The sequence below is a fragment of the Cetorhinus maximus genome, chromosome 2 (assembly GCF_964194155.1).
Source record: "Cetorhinus maximus chromosome 2, sCetMax3.hap1.1, whole genome shotgun sequence".
Classification (NCBI taxonomy): Eukaryota; Metazoa; Chordata; class Chondrichthyes; order Lamniformes; family Cetorhinidae; genus Cetorhinus; species Cetorhinus maximus.
In genome coordinates, this window is record NC_135880.1 from 96,251,247 (window position 1) to 96,267,803 (window position 16,557).

At 46.0% G+C, this 16,557-nt stretch overlaps 1 protein-coding gene across 1 annotated transcript in view; it reads left to right on the forward strand.

Moving 5' to 3' along the window:
* The window catches only part of ostf1 (osteoclast stimulating factor 1), a 105,207-nt gene that overhangs the window by 65,908 nt on the left and 22,742 nt on the right, over positions 1–16,557 (forward strand). The window contains exons 7-8 of the mRNA XM_078567257.1: positions 8,482–8,531; positions 9,336–9,414. Coding sequence (XP_078423383.1) covers positions 8,482–8,531; positions 9,336–9,414 — 129 coding nt within the window. The remainder of the gene's footprint in view (positions 1–8,481; positions 8,532–9,335; positions 9,415–16,557) is intronic.

The window sequence follows — 16,557 nt, forward strand, 5'->3', positions numbered from 1 at the left end:
TAATCTGGCCCAATATATTTTTAAATAGAAGTTCACATTTTTAAATGTTCACATCTACAAATGCAGGTAGATACATATAACATCATCACTGAAAGTTAATCAATTAGAGCCAATTTGAGTGTATAAATAACCTTGTGGGTTCAATCCCTTTACCTTTTTAGCTCACCTTGAAAGCCTACACATAGGCACTCGTCCTAACCTCACTAGATGTGCTCGGAAAAATTGGCAAATAGGCTGAGAGATTAGCAGTGAGACATCATTAAATATGAGGTGCATAGAATGCAAGATAAATATATTTCTGTTATTTTCAGGCATTTTGCTGATTTAATTTTTGAAATCCTTTTGTGAAAAAATAATTTTAAATTGTGTTTCAGGAGCGTAGTATATTACTGCAATTTTATAAAAATGTGGTGCGGTGGCTAGAAATGGTGAATAGTTGAGATGCTAATGCGCTAACTATTTCCTGATAGGCTTTAACTAATTGGGTTAACGTTAACAACAGATTAAATAGTATTATACCTGAGCCAGACAGATTTCTGTAATCTTGGACAGGATTTTACGACCCGCGGATGGGTGTGCACCCGACCCGATCAAGCGTAAAATAGCGCGCGATGGCGTTGGGCGAACCTCCCGACCACATGGTTCGCTTGTGCGATATTTTGGTCAGCAGGTGTGCATGAGAGTCGGCAACACACCCGCTGACAATTAAGAGGCCTATTTAAGGCCCTTAATGAATTAATTGAAAGCTATTTTTCGCTGCCCGTCCAACCTTACGGTTGGCAGACGGGCGAATCGGCCAGGTGGCCTTTTGATTTTTTAGCAAACCTCATCCAGAGGCGGGATGAGGTTTTCACAATTAGATGATAAATATAGATTTTTGAGCAGAATTTTTATTTGGCTTATGTTATGGTGAGTTAGTCCATGTCGGGGCATGTTTTTTTTTTCAGATTTTAAAAAACTTTATTTTTGAGTTTAAAGTTGTTCAGCTCCCTGCCTCCAGGGAGCTTTCAGTGCGCATGCGCAGACTTTGGCTCTTGCACTCCTCCTGCCCCCACCCTGGCAGCACTGAGCCTTTCAGCACGCCTTTCACACTGGCTGTCAATAGGCCAGCCAGCGTGAAATTGGGGTTGGGGGCCGATCGTGGGCAGCAGACCGTTTCCTGGCTGCTCATGGGGCCGCCTGCCGCACCCGCCCAACGACCTGAAAATCCTGCTGCTTGAGCAGTTGACCAGCCAGCCTGGCTTGCCGGACCTCTTTGCCTGACATCAGTAGTAGGGAAAATGCTAGAATCCATCATAAAGCATATGGTAACTGATACTTAGAAAATAACGATAGGATTGGGCAGAGTCAGCATGGATTTATGAAAGGGAAATCATGTTTGACAAATCTGTTGCAGTGTTTTTGAGGATGTAACTAGCAGAATAGATAAGTGGGAACTATTGGATGTGGTTATTTGGATCTTCAGAAGGCTTTCAATAAGGTCCCAGACAAGGGGCAGAATATTACACTTGGTGTGCAGGCCTGACACGCCCGAACATAAAATGACGCGCGATGATGTCGGATGTGCATCCTGATGTCATCGCGCAGTCTTGCGATACTTTGTCGGGGGACACGTGCCAGAGTCGGCTGCGCACCTGCCAATTTAAAAGGCCTATTAAGGCCATTAACAATCCAATTAAATTAAAATTTATGATGCCCTTCCAACCTAACAGCTGGTGGGCAGACGAAAAGGCCAAGTGGCCTTTACATTTTTTAGGAACCCTCATCCACAAATGGGATGAAGTTTCCTAAAGCCAATAAACATTAAATAAAACCTTTATTTTTTAATTAAAAACATGTCCCAAATCATGCAACAGGGTCACATGAGGGGACATGTTTTATTAAATTTTTATTCTCTTTTTCTTTTTTACACAGTGCATTAATCTCCAAGGCAGCTCTGTGCCTCAGGGAGATTGAAGCGCTCTTTCTTGCGCATGTGCGAACTGCGCACTAGGTCCGGCTCTCCCTCCTCCCCCTGCCCGCACAGGCAGTGCTTAGCACTGCCGCTCGCGATCCACGCAGGGTGGGCCTCAATTGGTCTGCCCGTGTGAAATCATGGTGCGGAGCCAATCACTGGAGGTGGTCGGCTTCCTGACCAGCCCCGCCAAGGGCAAAATCCTGCCCAAGAGGTTGGTAAACAAAATTGGAGCAAATAGAATTGGGAGTAATATATTGATGTGGATTATGAATTGGTTAACGGACAAAAAGCATCGGAATAAATGGGTCATTCTCAGGTTGACAGGCTGGGACTAGTGGGATATTGTAAGGATCAGTGCTTTGGCTCCAGCTATTCACAATCTATATCAATGATTTAGATGTGGGGACCAAATACATTATTTCCAAGTTTGTAGATGAGACAAAACTTGGTGAGAATGTGAGGAGAATGCAAAGGGGCTTCAAGGGGATTTAGGCAGGCTAAGTGAATGGGAAAGCACATGGCAGATGGAATATAATGTGGAAAAATGTGAAGTTATCCACTTTGGTAGGACAAACAGAAATGCAGAGTTTTCCTTAAATGGTTGGAGATTGGGAAGTGTTGATGTCCACAGGGTCCTGGGTGTCCTCGTTCATGAGTCACTGAAAGCTAGCATGCAGGTGCAGCAAGCAGTCAGGAAGGCAAATGGTATGTTGGCCTTTAGTGCAAGAGGATTTGAGTACAGGAATGAAGATGTCTTGCTGCAGTTGTATAGAGCTTTGCTGAGACTGCACCTGGAGTTTTGAGTAGTTTTGGTCTCCTTACCTAAGGAAGGATATACTTGCCATAGAAAGAGTGCCATGAAGGATCACCACACTGATCCTTGGGATGGCAGGATTGTCCTATGAGGTGAGATTGAGAAGACTGGGCCTGTATTCTCTAGAGTTTAGAAGAATGCCAGGTGATCTCATTGAAACATTGAAATTCTTACTAGGCTTGCCAAGGTGTATGCAGGAAGGATGTTTCCCCAGGCTGGGGTGTGTAAAACCAGGGCGCACAGTCTCAGAATAAGAGGTAGACCATTTAGGGCTGAGATGAGGAATTTGTTCACTCGGAAGGTGATAACTCTTTTTGGATTTCTCTACCCTAGAAGGCTGTGGAGGCTAAGGCCGGAATTTTCCGGCCCCGTTGGCATCGGGCTGGCGTGAACCCTCTTTGCAACCTGCTAAACGGGATCGTCCCTGCATGTGAGATTTATTGTTACGTCGATGAGAAAACACACCAGCCCAGAACACTTCTGGACAAGTGTGACATGCAGAAGTCAGGACTTAGCATTAGGGTCTTGCTCAGATTGCAGACATCTGAGGAATAGAAGATGCTGGAGCCTTACAGCTACCAGACATAGAGGAACACGTGCAGCACATGCTAGCTGGATTCTCATGAACATTGCTCCCCGTGAAGCAGCTCTCGGAAGTTGGGAGATCTCCATTGATGTCTCGGGCCTGCTTTGGCACATCACGGTCTTGGCCATGGGCTGCTGCAGATGATTGGTGAAAGGTTGGGGGAGGGGTGGGGTGTTAGGTGGTGAAAGGTTCAGCTGTGAGTGGGAGAGGAAGGTGTACTGGGGGTGGTGGGAGAGGAAGGTCTAGGTTTTACTGGGAGAGGAACGTGTACTAAAGGGGGTGAGGTTGGGCGGGGGGCTAACGAAGGTGTTGGGAGGGGAAGAGAGAGGAGTATGGGTGGAAGAGGGAGTAAGGGGGGATGTCCAGGTGAGCGTGCAAGGGAGGGGTCTGTGGAGTCAATGACTGCCTCCTGAGGAGTGAACTGAGGGTGGGTGTGGTAGGAGGGAATGGTGAGTATGAGAGGGAGGACAGTGAGCCAGGAGGGTGAGGGTGTGGGTGTGATGGTAGCAGTAGAAGGGACAGCAAGCGTGATTGGTGGGGACTCTGAGGCAGACACGGACACTAGGGTGGGAAGGAGGACGTCAGGGAGGACAATGTGGATTGGGGTGGGATTCTCGGTGTTCCGGTTGGTAGGTGACGTGGGGAGGTGGAAGATGATGCCAGGAGGTCAACAGTGATGGGGGTAAGCACATGAGTGACTCGGGGAGGGGAAAGGACTCAGAAGCTGAACAGAAATGTGACGAATACCATTTTCTCAAATCGAAAGTGAGCGGAACCTTATGTTGGACGAGCACAGGTGCTGCATGGGAGTGCGATCAGTGGGTGAGCAGAGATGCAGGTCAGCTCAGATGGACAACTGAAGAACCACCCCAGCAGGCTGCATTGAAAATGCTCGAGACATTGGGCAGAAACTTCTGTTTGGCGAGCGGGGGTGGGGCCCTCTCACCAACGCGTAAGATGATGCAGGGTGACGTCGGGCATGCATCCCGACATCACCCCGTGACATTTGCATTCTTTGTGCGCCCGCCGACCTGTCAACAGCCTTTTAAAGCCATTAAAAAACTAATTGAAACCATTAATGGACCTGTCCGTCCAACTTTAAGGCTGGTGGGCAGGCCGTGAGCCCTAGCGGGCTACTAGAAAAGCATGAAACCTCATCCACGGGCGGGATGAGGTTTCATGAGTGATTAAAAATCTCAGAATATTTCAAAATAAAAGCTCTGGACATGTCCCAACTCATGTGACAGTGTCACATGAGGGGACATGGCAGCGAAATTTTTCTCATCTTTATTTGAAGTTTCAAATCTGAGCTGATCTGCCTGAGGCGGCACTTTGCCTCAGGGAGATCTGTGCACTCTTTCACATGCATGCTCCCTGACGGACATTTGTCCAATTAAGGCCTGCCCACGTAAAATGGTGGCGCGCCTGCTCCCGCCTCCCACACATTCCCCCCCCCCCCCCCTCCCCCGGTCGGGGGGGAAAATGTTGCCCATTGAGATGAGTGTGATGGAGGAAAACTCTAAAACTCTGTGTGTGTGGGAGAATGCTTGCAAAAGGCACCACCACGCACACACTTCTCCCTCCAGGATCACTTGTGGTCTGGCTACATGCAGCTGAACTGCTGGGAGGTGGGAAGGATGCAGGGGGAGGACTCGTGAAACAGGTAAATGAAGCTGAAAGACACTATTACATATTCAGTGAAGGTGAATATATTTTCAGATTATAAAGTGACAAGTGTTCACCCATGCAACCACTTGTGATCAGAAATTCTTTACTTTTTTAGGCCTACCACTTCTTCTAGGTGCTGCCCTGACATCCGCAGGAGGAGTGGAGACAGCCTGTACAATGGTTGGCCCTGTTGTCTCTGATGACTTTGGTGTGCATCCTCCGGAGAGCCGAGGCCTTGAGGAGCCCTGGCTTGCTTTGGCTGTCCTTCTGTGGGCCAGCTGCTCCCTCTGCGGGACAGAGGACGAGGTTGAGGGGATCACAGGCAAAGGGGACTGTTATAGGACAGCCGATGATAAATGCTGAGTTGTTCAAATCCCAAAGGGAAACTTGAAACAACTGCCACAACTTGTTTTGCAATTTGTATAAATTTCAAGATGTGTGCCTTGAATTCAGTGGTAATAAGAACACCAAGTCTTACAGGTTTTTACAAAACTAGATTAAGCATTTCTTAACAAGTAAAATGACGTTTAAGTACACACACATGCCTACAAATTAATACTATAATAACTTCTAAATCCCTGAATTAGTTTAACCCCCAGTTACACTTTCGTTAAGGCACTGGTAAGATGCACAGATTTTAAAAGACCCAGGCAAAGAAACATGATACCCTGAACCAGTCAAATTCAGTGAGTTTTCTTAACTTCAGTCCTTTGAAGGCAGCAGCTTGAGGCATAGATGCTGAAGGGTTTTCATAGTTTTTAGATCTTAAAATGCCTACCCTTACACACGCACTCCTTTATATATATTTTCCCTTTTAAATACAAATTCTCGTCGTTTCACTATATCTTTGGACTTTGCCTTTCTGATAATAAAAATTTAGCATATTACCCATTTTATCAGTAATCTTTGGGAAAAATAAGCACACTGTTACTGAACTGCACCTGGCTAGGTGACACATTTCACCCCTCCTTTGAAAACAATCTAGTCTGGTTTATTTAAAAATGCAAATGCCCTTTTACAACTTACATTCTAAACTTCCCCCATGTTTACATCAAAGCCTTTAGACCAGCTGCCTTTAATCCAATTAAGTCTCACAGACACACGCAAACACACAGACACATAGACACAGATACCACTATTTTACAATAAATTCCAATAACATTATGAGAATTATTATATCTTCCTGACAGGGACTCAGAGGGAGAGGCCAGCCTCAGATTCCCGAGTGGATGACCCAGGGTGTCCAGCTGCCTCTCCTCCTTACAGGTCCCCGAAGGCCCTGGCCTGACTTCTTGAGTGGAAGGACCACCTGGAGGGATGTTCAGGTGCCCCGTTTCCCCCTCGCATTGCCACTCACCCATGGCTACCGTGATGGAGTGCAGATCTGCGCACATCTCCGGATTCTGCTGGACCAGGATATCCATGGCATCCGCCATCCTTCCCATGGAGACCCCCCCCCCCATACATGTACATATGAGCACCACTTCATCAGAGAGCAGGCGGAAGCATTCCTATGACTCATGTCACTCTGTTGAGGGCTTCCAACAGCTCTGTGTGATGTTCCCTCACCTTCTGCTGACTCTCCATGATGAATTGGAAGGCTGAATCCAGAGACTCATCATCTGACTCGGACCTCACAAATGCCTCTTCCCCAGCAGTCTCCTAAGTGCCGGGGAGCTCAGCTGAATCTGCCTCCTGCACACAAGTGTCTGTGTGGTGACCACCAGATTGTGAACCTGAGCCTGCTCTAGATCAAGGCCCCACCAAGGTGTGTCTCTCTGTGCTGGTCGAGGGCATTGGTAAGCGCTGTGTTCAAGGCTGCCTATTTCCAGCCGTTCAATGGAGAAGGTGTCCTCTTGGCTGGAGGTGAGGAACAGGATGAAGCTGAGGGTGTTGGCCACTTGGCAGAACTCCCTGTGAACAAAAGTAGTGATAATTAGTGCATGGTAGTGGAGTCAAAAGCAGGAGAGAGAGCACTCAGTTGCGTTGGGAGAGGGATGATGTAGTGCAGGATCTCCACGTGGGTGTTAACCGTGAACCTCACCATTGCCGCAGGCACGGTCCATGTCCTCACCAGCCAGTGTGATCACATACCCCTCAAAGTGAGTGAGGGGCCTAATATGGATCACTCAAACCCCCCACCCCTCTGTCTGGGACCTCTCCCTGCTGTTGTGAGCCAGCTTCTCCTGCATGAAACTAGGAGCAGGAGTAGGCCCTTCAAAAACAGATGGAGAGAGTGTGAGCAGAACACATGCCACTGCATGGAATGTTTGTGTGGTGAGCAGAGCCGTTGACTGGATGAGGACATGAGTTCCAGGGGATTTGAGCCTGATGGAGATGGAGGGTGTGTGTGAGAGTTAGTGGTGTTGTCCCTTGAGGTGTGATATCCCTGTGGATATGAGATGGGTTTGTGAGTGTGTGAGTTGAGTGATGCGATGGTACACTTACCTTGGCGGAATAGATGAGAGCATTCATCCTCTTCCTGCATTGGATGGCTGATCTCATTTGTGCTCTGGTGGCAATGACTGCCACTGCCACCACCTCCAAGGCTGGATTGGTGACTCTGGTGGACCTCCTGCAGGCAGAGCAGGGGTAGGGGACATCATGGCAGCCTTCTACTGCATCCAGCAGGCATCCCAAAGAAGGGGCTGCTGTCGTCTTTGCTGTTGGGGCCATCTGTTGCCTGGAGCAGTCCTCGTCTGAAGGTATGAAGCAGGCTTGTGCCCTCATGTGCTTTAAATGTGGCACCCAGAGCGAGGAAGTGCTGAGGTCACGGCATGGCCGGCAAATCAGAGCCAGCCCACCAGCGATCCTGCATGTTCCCTGTCAATGCATAATTAATGAGGGATTCTGCCGGGAATGGGACGATACAGCACGGAAAGCCACCATTGTGGCCGGCGGGTAATACTTTCTTTTTCCTGCCCACTACCACACTTGTGCAAACCTGGGACGATTCCACCCTTAGCTATTGAGTGTGTTCAAGACCAAGATCGATTAGATTGCTAGATAGTAAAGACATCAAGGATATGGCGATAGTGTGGGAAAATGGCATTGAGGTAGAATATCTGCCATGAATGGCAGAGCAGGCCTATTCCTCCTATTTCCTATGTTTCTATGTTAGTGGAACCTGGAGAGGTTAACCTGGAATTTCAGTCTGGAAAATCTTAACCACTCGGCATTATTTAATCCTACAACACAATACCCTAAAGATAGGATCACACCAGGTAGAGAAGTAGTGGAAAGTTTACTCTTGTTCAGTGCAGGTAAGCTGCACAGTTTTAGATAGCTGAACTCAGCAGTACCTTTCCCTCAATGGTACCCTTATGCACAAATTCAAGTCTTGGTTCTGTTGTTCAGTATTAAGCCTTTTAGGCTGAAGTTGAAAGTTCCGATGATGGTTTTGTCTGTGTTTTTGTCTAATTGTGATTTTAAATTTGACTTTTTTTTAAAATCTAGGAATAGTGAAAATTCTGCTTTCCCAACCAAGCATTGAATTAAATCAACAGGTAAGACAATTAGATTTAACTTATTTTTTTAGACTTATAATTGGGTGTCAGAAATATTATGCAAAGTTTTGATCAGTAGATTAGATCAGTTTCTGCAGGGATTTTAACTCCTTGGAATATATTTTGGAGTTGAACTATATAATTGACCCATAAACATCTTACTGCATCTTGCATAGCTCAATTTCTCAATTCGATAGCAAATTGAATAATTGAGAGGGGAGTCAGATTGAAAAGATGCTTTATCACATTTTAAGCTTGTTTTGGAATATTTGCAGAGGTGAAATGTGACTTCATGACCATAGAATAAACTGAACAGAGCCATGATGTACTCTTTGAATGGATAGAATTCAGCCCTAAGATCACAATGATGTAGTTGAGGCCCATTTCTAGTTTTCAGTGGCAGGTCTTTCAACCCTGATATACAGAGAAGCCTTTACGGTGACTTTGTTCATACTTTTAAACAGAAAATTTATGCAGTCTTTGATCTCTCATGCCTTTCTTCGCAATTTGTAACATATTTCGATGGAGGGGGAAAAATGAGTAATACAATGTAAATGTTACCACTAATTTAATAGCCCGTCTAAAAGCAATTGCTGATATTGGGTAATTCTACTTTGTTGTTTTAGAAGAGCTAATTTTCCCAGTGTTTCCAAATAGCAGCACCATGGTGACTTCCAACATGCTGGTAATGTTGCTGGGATGGTAGGATTATTATATTTTCTGCAGAAACTGGTGGAGCATGAGAATGAGATATTCAAATATATACACGAGTATAAATTTAAAGTTTAATTTGCATTTACACAGAATAAACTGGGAGACACTGTCGTGCATGCTGCTGCATGGAAGGGTTATGAAGATATTCTTGAGCTGTTACTTATGAAAGGTAAGTCTCCTTCAAATTATCTTCAAATACAACGTTTTAATTTGTCTTTCTTTAATCGTACTCTCCATGTCCTCCTTCCACAAGCTGACTTCCTTTGCCTGCTTTTTCTCCTTGATCAGTAGAATGAATTTGAGCAACTCTATAGATGCCCTAAGTTCTGTCCTTTGGTTCACTTGCCAATTGGTCTGTCTGAACAGATTAGGAATGGAGTGTCCCAGGTTTCCTTCAAATCATAGAATACAAATTAATCTAATATTTTCAAATAAAAACCTGGATTGTTGGGAGTAAAGTAATAGTGATAATTAAAAAGTCTTTGCTGTGGAATATTTGTTCATCACAATCAATCCTTTGTACTCCCTGATCCCATTTCCAGAAATAGCTGAATTGATTTTTGATTCAGGCGCTTAGCTAAATTGCAAGTTCAACTGAGTATGAGAAGAGAGGAGCTTAGCTTACTGCCTTTAAGGAATATTTGTGATCAGATTTACAATAATTTGACTAACATTGGAGGTTAAATGGATGGTAACTGGTAGTGGTTCTGTTATCACCCTGCCTAATTGTCCCCTATTGACTTCAAAGCAAAGGAAAATTGAGAATAGTATGTAAAGGACATCTGATCAGCTACTTGGTGCCCCTGCTGCAGTTTAATTTTGCCCCCATAATGTGGTTAAAATTCAATTTTTAAAATGAAGCTTCAGAAAATAGATATTTTAAAATGAAACACTTATGACCATTACTAAGTAATAGGCGCTGGCATGCATTTTGCATTAAGTGGGGGTGTTGTGGGGGTACGAGTGGAAATAACAATTATCATTATTACATTGTTTTGCAAGTTTCTCCAGTGGCTAAAATGTGCAAATGACCTGACAGTCTTTGGAGCTGTATTTCTCTAATTTTTAAGACATCTTTAAGTATTATCCTGTAATCACGTTTCTTGTTCTTAAATCGCCATTTGCTATAAAATGCTCGTTTTAGGTGTTATCAGTAATCTATTCAGTTGATGTGGTAAAGGCAGATATTTTTTAAGAGTCATTGAGAGTTCAATTGTTGTGATGGCATGAGGTAAACTTTGCAACTTCAAATGTCTGCAGTGCAAGTCTTGGACATATTCTTAGAGTTTTTGAAGGACACTTCCACCCTGTTTTAGGTTGACTGAGCGGCTTACTGTGCATGAGAGAAAAGAAAATTCACCTTCTTCAAACTTGAGAAAATTTATCAAATCTAATTGGCCAAATGACAAATTTTATTCTGCTTTGGGATTATTATAAAATAAGATTTTCCCATTTAAATAGATGGGTTTAAAGGGTTATAATCTCTTAAATTTGAGATTCTCTGAAGTAATGGCACCCTTCCATGTTAAAGTAAACTTGTAAATAGGCCAAGCTTCTCTTTATTGACTACTTCAATAAAGGAAAAATGCCGCAGGGCCATTAACTGCAACAGGAGCAGAATGGTCATTAACAGTGAAAGAGTGAGAGAGGAGCAGTCAACATAAAATGAACCTCAAAGGGTTCTGAAGGCGGGTCATACGGACTCGGAATGTCAACTCTGTTTGTTTCTCTCTCCACAGATGCTGCTAGACCTGCTGAGTTTTTCCAGCATTTTCTGTTTTTATTTTAGTTTAACTTGGGTGGCGGGGAAACTTCTAGGGCAGAATTTTACGGGCAGGGCCATAAAATGCAGTGAGCCAGTCAAAAGCCCATTGACTTCAGCAGGACCATAAAATCCCGCTGATGTAAAATTCCACCCCTAGAAACAATGATCTGGGACAAAATTAATAGTCACATGGACAAATGTGGATTGATTAAGAAAACCAGCACGGATTTCTTTAGAGGAAGATAGTGGACAGGATTTTGCCCTTGGCGGGGGTGCTCTGCAGGGGCGGTCAGGAAACTGACCGCTGCCCTTGATCGGCTCCGCACCACGATTTCATGCGGGTGGGCCAATTAAGGCCCACGTCCTGCGTGGATCGTGAGCGGCAGCGCTGAGCACTTCCTGTGCGGGCGGGCGGAAGGAAAAGCTGGGCCTAGTGTGCAGTTCGCACATACGCAAGAAAGAGCGCTTCAATCTCCCTGAGGCACAGAGCTGATCGCGGGCGGTGGCCCATTTCCTGGCTGCTCCTGGGCCCGCCGACCGTGCCCGCCCACCGAACTCAAATTCTTCCCATGGTTAGGAAATTGGCTGAGTGATGGGTAAAGGGTATAATGGTTAATGGATTTTTTGGGCTGGAGGAAGGTTTGTAGTGGAGTTCGTAGTGAGTTTGTAGTGGAAGGCTCAGTGTTGGGATCTTTGCTTTCCCTGATGTGTATATTAATGACCTAGCCTTAGGTGTATAGAGCATAATTTCAAAGTCTGTGGATGATATAAAGCTCAGAAGCATTGTGAAGTGTGAAAAGGACACAGACAAGTTGGTGGAATGGGTGGACAAGTGGCAGATGAAGTTTAATGGGGAGAAATGTGAAGTGATTTGTTGGTTGGGAAGAACATAAAGAGACAATATAAAATAAAAGGAGGTGCAGGGGCAAAGGGACCTGGGTGTATATGTGCAGAAGTCTTTGAAGGTGGCAAGACAGCTTGAGGTTCTTAAAATATACAGTATACTAGGCTTTATTAATAGCGGTATAGAGTACAAGAGCAAGGAGATTGTTGATCTTGCATAAGACACTTGTTTGGCCCCAGTTGGAGCATTGTGTCCAGTTTTGGGTGCTGCACTTTAGGAAGGATGTGAAGGCATTGGAGAATGGTTCCAGAATGAGGAGCTTCTGTTATGAAGATAGATTGGAGAAATTGAGTCTCTTTTCCTTGGAGAAGATGGCTGATAGAGGTATACAAAATAATGAGGGACAGATTATATGGGGAGAAACTGTTCCCACTTGTGAAATAATCTAGAACGAGGAAGCACAGATTTAAAGTAATTGACAAAAGAAGCAAAAGCGATATGAGAAAAAGCTTTTTCATGCCGTGGGAGACCTGAGAGTATGATGGAGGCAGGTTCAATCAAAGCATTCAAAAGGGAATTAGACTGTAATCTGAAAGGGAGAAGGCAGGAGAATGGCACCAAGTGAATTGCTTATTCAGAGAGTCGGTGCAGATACAATGGGCCGAATGGCCTCCTGCACAGTAAAAATTCTGCAATTCTGTGACTTCAGCTTTTGAAATGCAGCAGATGCAGTAGTTGTTATTGTACTAGTAAGGTGACAGATGCTCTGTTCAGGCGCGCATTCACCTTCATCCACTACCGTTGGGACCAGGCAAGCCAAACACAGCGAGCCAGAGGCTTCGCGGCCATTGCTGGCATCCCCGCATCCAGGGTGCAATAGTGGCCATCGAGGCACCTTTGTTAACAGGAAGGGCTTCCACTCCATGAACGTGCAGATAGTCTGTGATCACAGGATGCAGATTCTACAAGTCTGTGCAAGGTGCCCAGGCAGTTCCCACAACGCCTACACCCTCAGACACTCCCAGATGTTGAGGCTCTTCAGTGCTCCAACCCGGCTGGATGGATGGCTGCTGGGTGACAAGGGCTATCCCCTCAGAAGGTAGCTCATGATGCCTCTCCGCCATCCAAGAACAGAAGCTGAGCAACGGTATAATAGGTACCACGCCTCCACAAGGGCTATGGCGGAGAGAGCCATTGGTCTTCTCAAAATGTGCTTCCGATGCCTGGACTATTCAGGGGTATAACAAAAGGAACTTAAGAGAACAAAATGACAAAGGTGTTCAACATCACACCAACTTGTAAAGATCTCATTACAGGCCAACACAAGCACCAGTGATAATCCCGTGCTGTGCCTTTCGGGCACTGCATCTAGGTGCTGCCCTCTCGCTGGGACTGGCATCTGAGACAGCCTGCTAACTCTGCTGTCCTGTTGGCCTCGATGACCTTGGCGGCCCTCTTCTGGCCCATGGAGCCTGTGCTGGCCCCGCCTGGGAGGGAGCTGCCAGTTCCATAGCTGGCATCTCCCCAGTCGTCGCAGCCTCACTGGATGCAACAGTCACAAAGGGGTGGAGTTTGCTGTGTCACGGACGACTCCAGAGGCACATCATCAGTCACCGACTGAGCATGTGCCTGGTCCCCTGCAGTCCTCCGACTGCTGGCGCCATGGCCACTCTGTCTCCTCCAGCAACTGTGAAGTGCCCTCACCGCTGTGCCCTGGGACACTAGCCGAAGATCTAATTCCCACCAAAGTGCTAGTACCTGCACTGGTGCCTGCCTCGCAGAAATGGTGTGACGCTGGTGAGACCGAGATTTTAGGGCCCTCAGGTGTTAGATGGGGGGTCTCTGCTCCTCCTCTCGGCCCTGATCCACTGATGCTGAAAGGAAGAACAAGGACATTGGATCAGTTAACGTGGAGACAATGTCAATGTGCATCCCTGTCTCCCGGATCATTATGTGCTCATCCTTCCATAAGCAATGGTCAAGCCATGTTGCAAACTTCAATCACTGAACATTCAGTAGTGCCATGGCTGCTGAGACACTAATGATGACCTCAGTGCTGGGCAAACATACCTGCCCGTGGCACCCCAGCCTCACCGACACCAGTGGACTTCTCCAGATCTAGGGCCTCCAGCTTGAACCGGCTAAGCATCGCCACCTGGGCTGACCCTCCGCCAGCCCTCACCTGCTCGGCAGCATTATTAGCATTCTCCTTCTGAAAAGGAGAGAAGAGCATTGATTAGTGCTCCTTGTACCCGGACTCTCTTTGCGGCCCTTCCCCAACCAGAGTGGGACATTGCAGGGCTCCAGTGCCTCCTCATCCCACTGCTGCCGTTCACTCACGAAAAGATGACAGGCCTGCTCCGCTGCCAAATCCACCCCCCTGGGGCAAATGCTGCCTAAATCACATTTGGCACCACGGTCTAACCTTCCATTGCAAGGAGGCACAAGCGCTTGGAGCGCAGAGGACAGCAGATGGATCGGTGCCATGCCACCTTGAAGCTCCCCTCCCAGCATGTCATCACCCTGACTTTGACATGCCCTGGAGTTCCAGCACTGTGCCTAGGTGCAGCTCCTCCAGGTTGCCCCCAAAACAGTAATGTAGGTGTCACTGTACCACTTGCTGCGGGGGCAGAACCCATCTCTTCACCCTCTCAGGGTGACCTCGGCATGGGCAATATCTGCTGGCTCACCCAGCGAAGGACACATGCCGTCAATGGTTCAGTGCAGTCACTACACTGAGACCTGGGGGGCGGCCAGGGAAAGCCTACCTGTTGGGTTAAGTAACCAATGCCAACATGGTACTCACCCTTCTAGAGCGCAAGAGCTCGTTGAAGCGCTTGTGGCACTGGATCCACGTGCGTTGCACCACATCGTGGGAGCTCACTATCTCTGCTATCTTTTCCGAGGCACGTTTGGTCATGTGGCGGGGGCCTCCTCCTCTCCTCCTAGGGTACGAGGACCTCCCAGCATGCTGCCACCTCCTCGAGGAGGGCAGCAAGGCAGTCGCCTGAAAAACGAGAGGCACAGTGCCCTCCTGTCCTACCCTCCTGCCTGGCCTGCTCACCAGCAGTGCTCTGGGTAGCCCTTCTAGTAGCCATGCTTGTCAGCCTTTGAAAGGCTGCAGGAGCTTTTTAAAACAGGCCGCCGGGTTGCCATTGGACCTGGCGGTCATTGCAGTCCCGCCTTCGCCCGCCCTCTCCCGCTGTCCTCGAGCCACGATGCACGCTGGGCGGGCCTTAATTGGCCTGCCCGCGTAAAATGGTGGCACGGACCCGATCACGGGCGACGGGCGGTGATCGGGCCCGCTCCTGCTCCGCCCGCCTGCCAGCCAGAAAATTCTGCTCTGTGTATTTTGTCCTTATTATTCTATATTTGATTATTTTATTTATACTGAAGCAGCTGTTTAGAAAAAAAGTTGGCTTGAGTAGGGAAGTTTCTCTGCAGTACAGGTTAAGGTGTTGCGAGATACAAACTGAGCTGCTATTACCGCTAAATGGAGGGGTCAATTACAGCATGTTTAGTTTGCTTAAGTAGTTTCATTATAAATGTTAATATAAGAATTGATGGTGGAAAAAGTTAATGCAAATGTGTAATGATAATGATAATTGGAATTAAGGTATTGTAGAGGGGTCTCTACACATTAGTAGAGGGGCCAATAACCATGGGCCATAGATTGAAGCTAAGAAGTAGAAGGCTAAGAGGGAGTTGAGGATAAATTTTTTCACCCTGAGGGTGTTGGGAGTCTGGAACTCACTGCCTGAAAGGGTGGTTCAGTCAGAAACACTCATAACATTTAAAAGTATTTAGATATTCACTTGCATTGCCATAGCCTCCAGGGCAATGGGCCAAGCACTGGAAAATGGGATTAGTGTTGTCAGATCTTTGTTGACCAGCATGGAAACGATGGGCCGAATGGCATCCTTCTGTGCTGTAAATGGTCTGAGTTTAATCAGGAGGTATGCATAAGATTAAAAAAAAAATTCAAATGTTGAAAAAATAAAAACTTGACCTGAACAGCTGGCCAGGATAGAATGTGGATTATTGACCTCTCTACAATACTTTATCAACCTAGTAGAGTTCAAGCTCATTTCCTTGGATGTGTTTAAATTTGGGTTTCACGGTGAAGGAAAATTATTTGCGTCTAAGCATGTATTATCTTTCTCCTCTTACCCCTTAAGTATAACCATTTTTTTATACATAAAGCTGCAAAAAAAATAGTAATTTCTTGCTTCTGAATGATCTCCAAAAGTTCAATTTTCTGACAATATTTCAGCTTGTCTATTGTTGAGGAGAGGAGCAAATAAAAATATTTTGTTCCGTCTATATTATTTAAGTTTCCTATATTTAATTCAGTTCGTAAATAAAATGAAATTCTGCAAGCACCAGGCTTGATTCACCGAGGTGTAACAATCCAACTCTTTCAGCAGTGGATTAAAATGCAGTTTACTGAAACTGTGGAGCCTGTGTGTTCATGGCAATGTGAATTCAAACTACTTATGTATGTGTATATATATGACAGGCTACATTTTAATGTATTTTCCTTCTCTCCCCATTCTTCTAATTTAACTTATCTTTTGAATGTCTGTTAAAGCACTACCATTGAAGCTTCAAATCTCAAAATGTAAATTCCAGGTTGAATTTACCTACTTTAAAAGTCCAAATGCAAAAATAATCATCTGTATATAAGGAAACATTGCATTTAA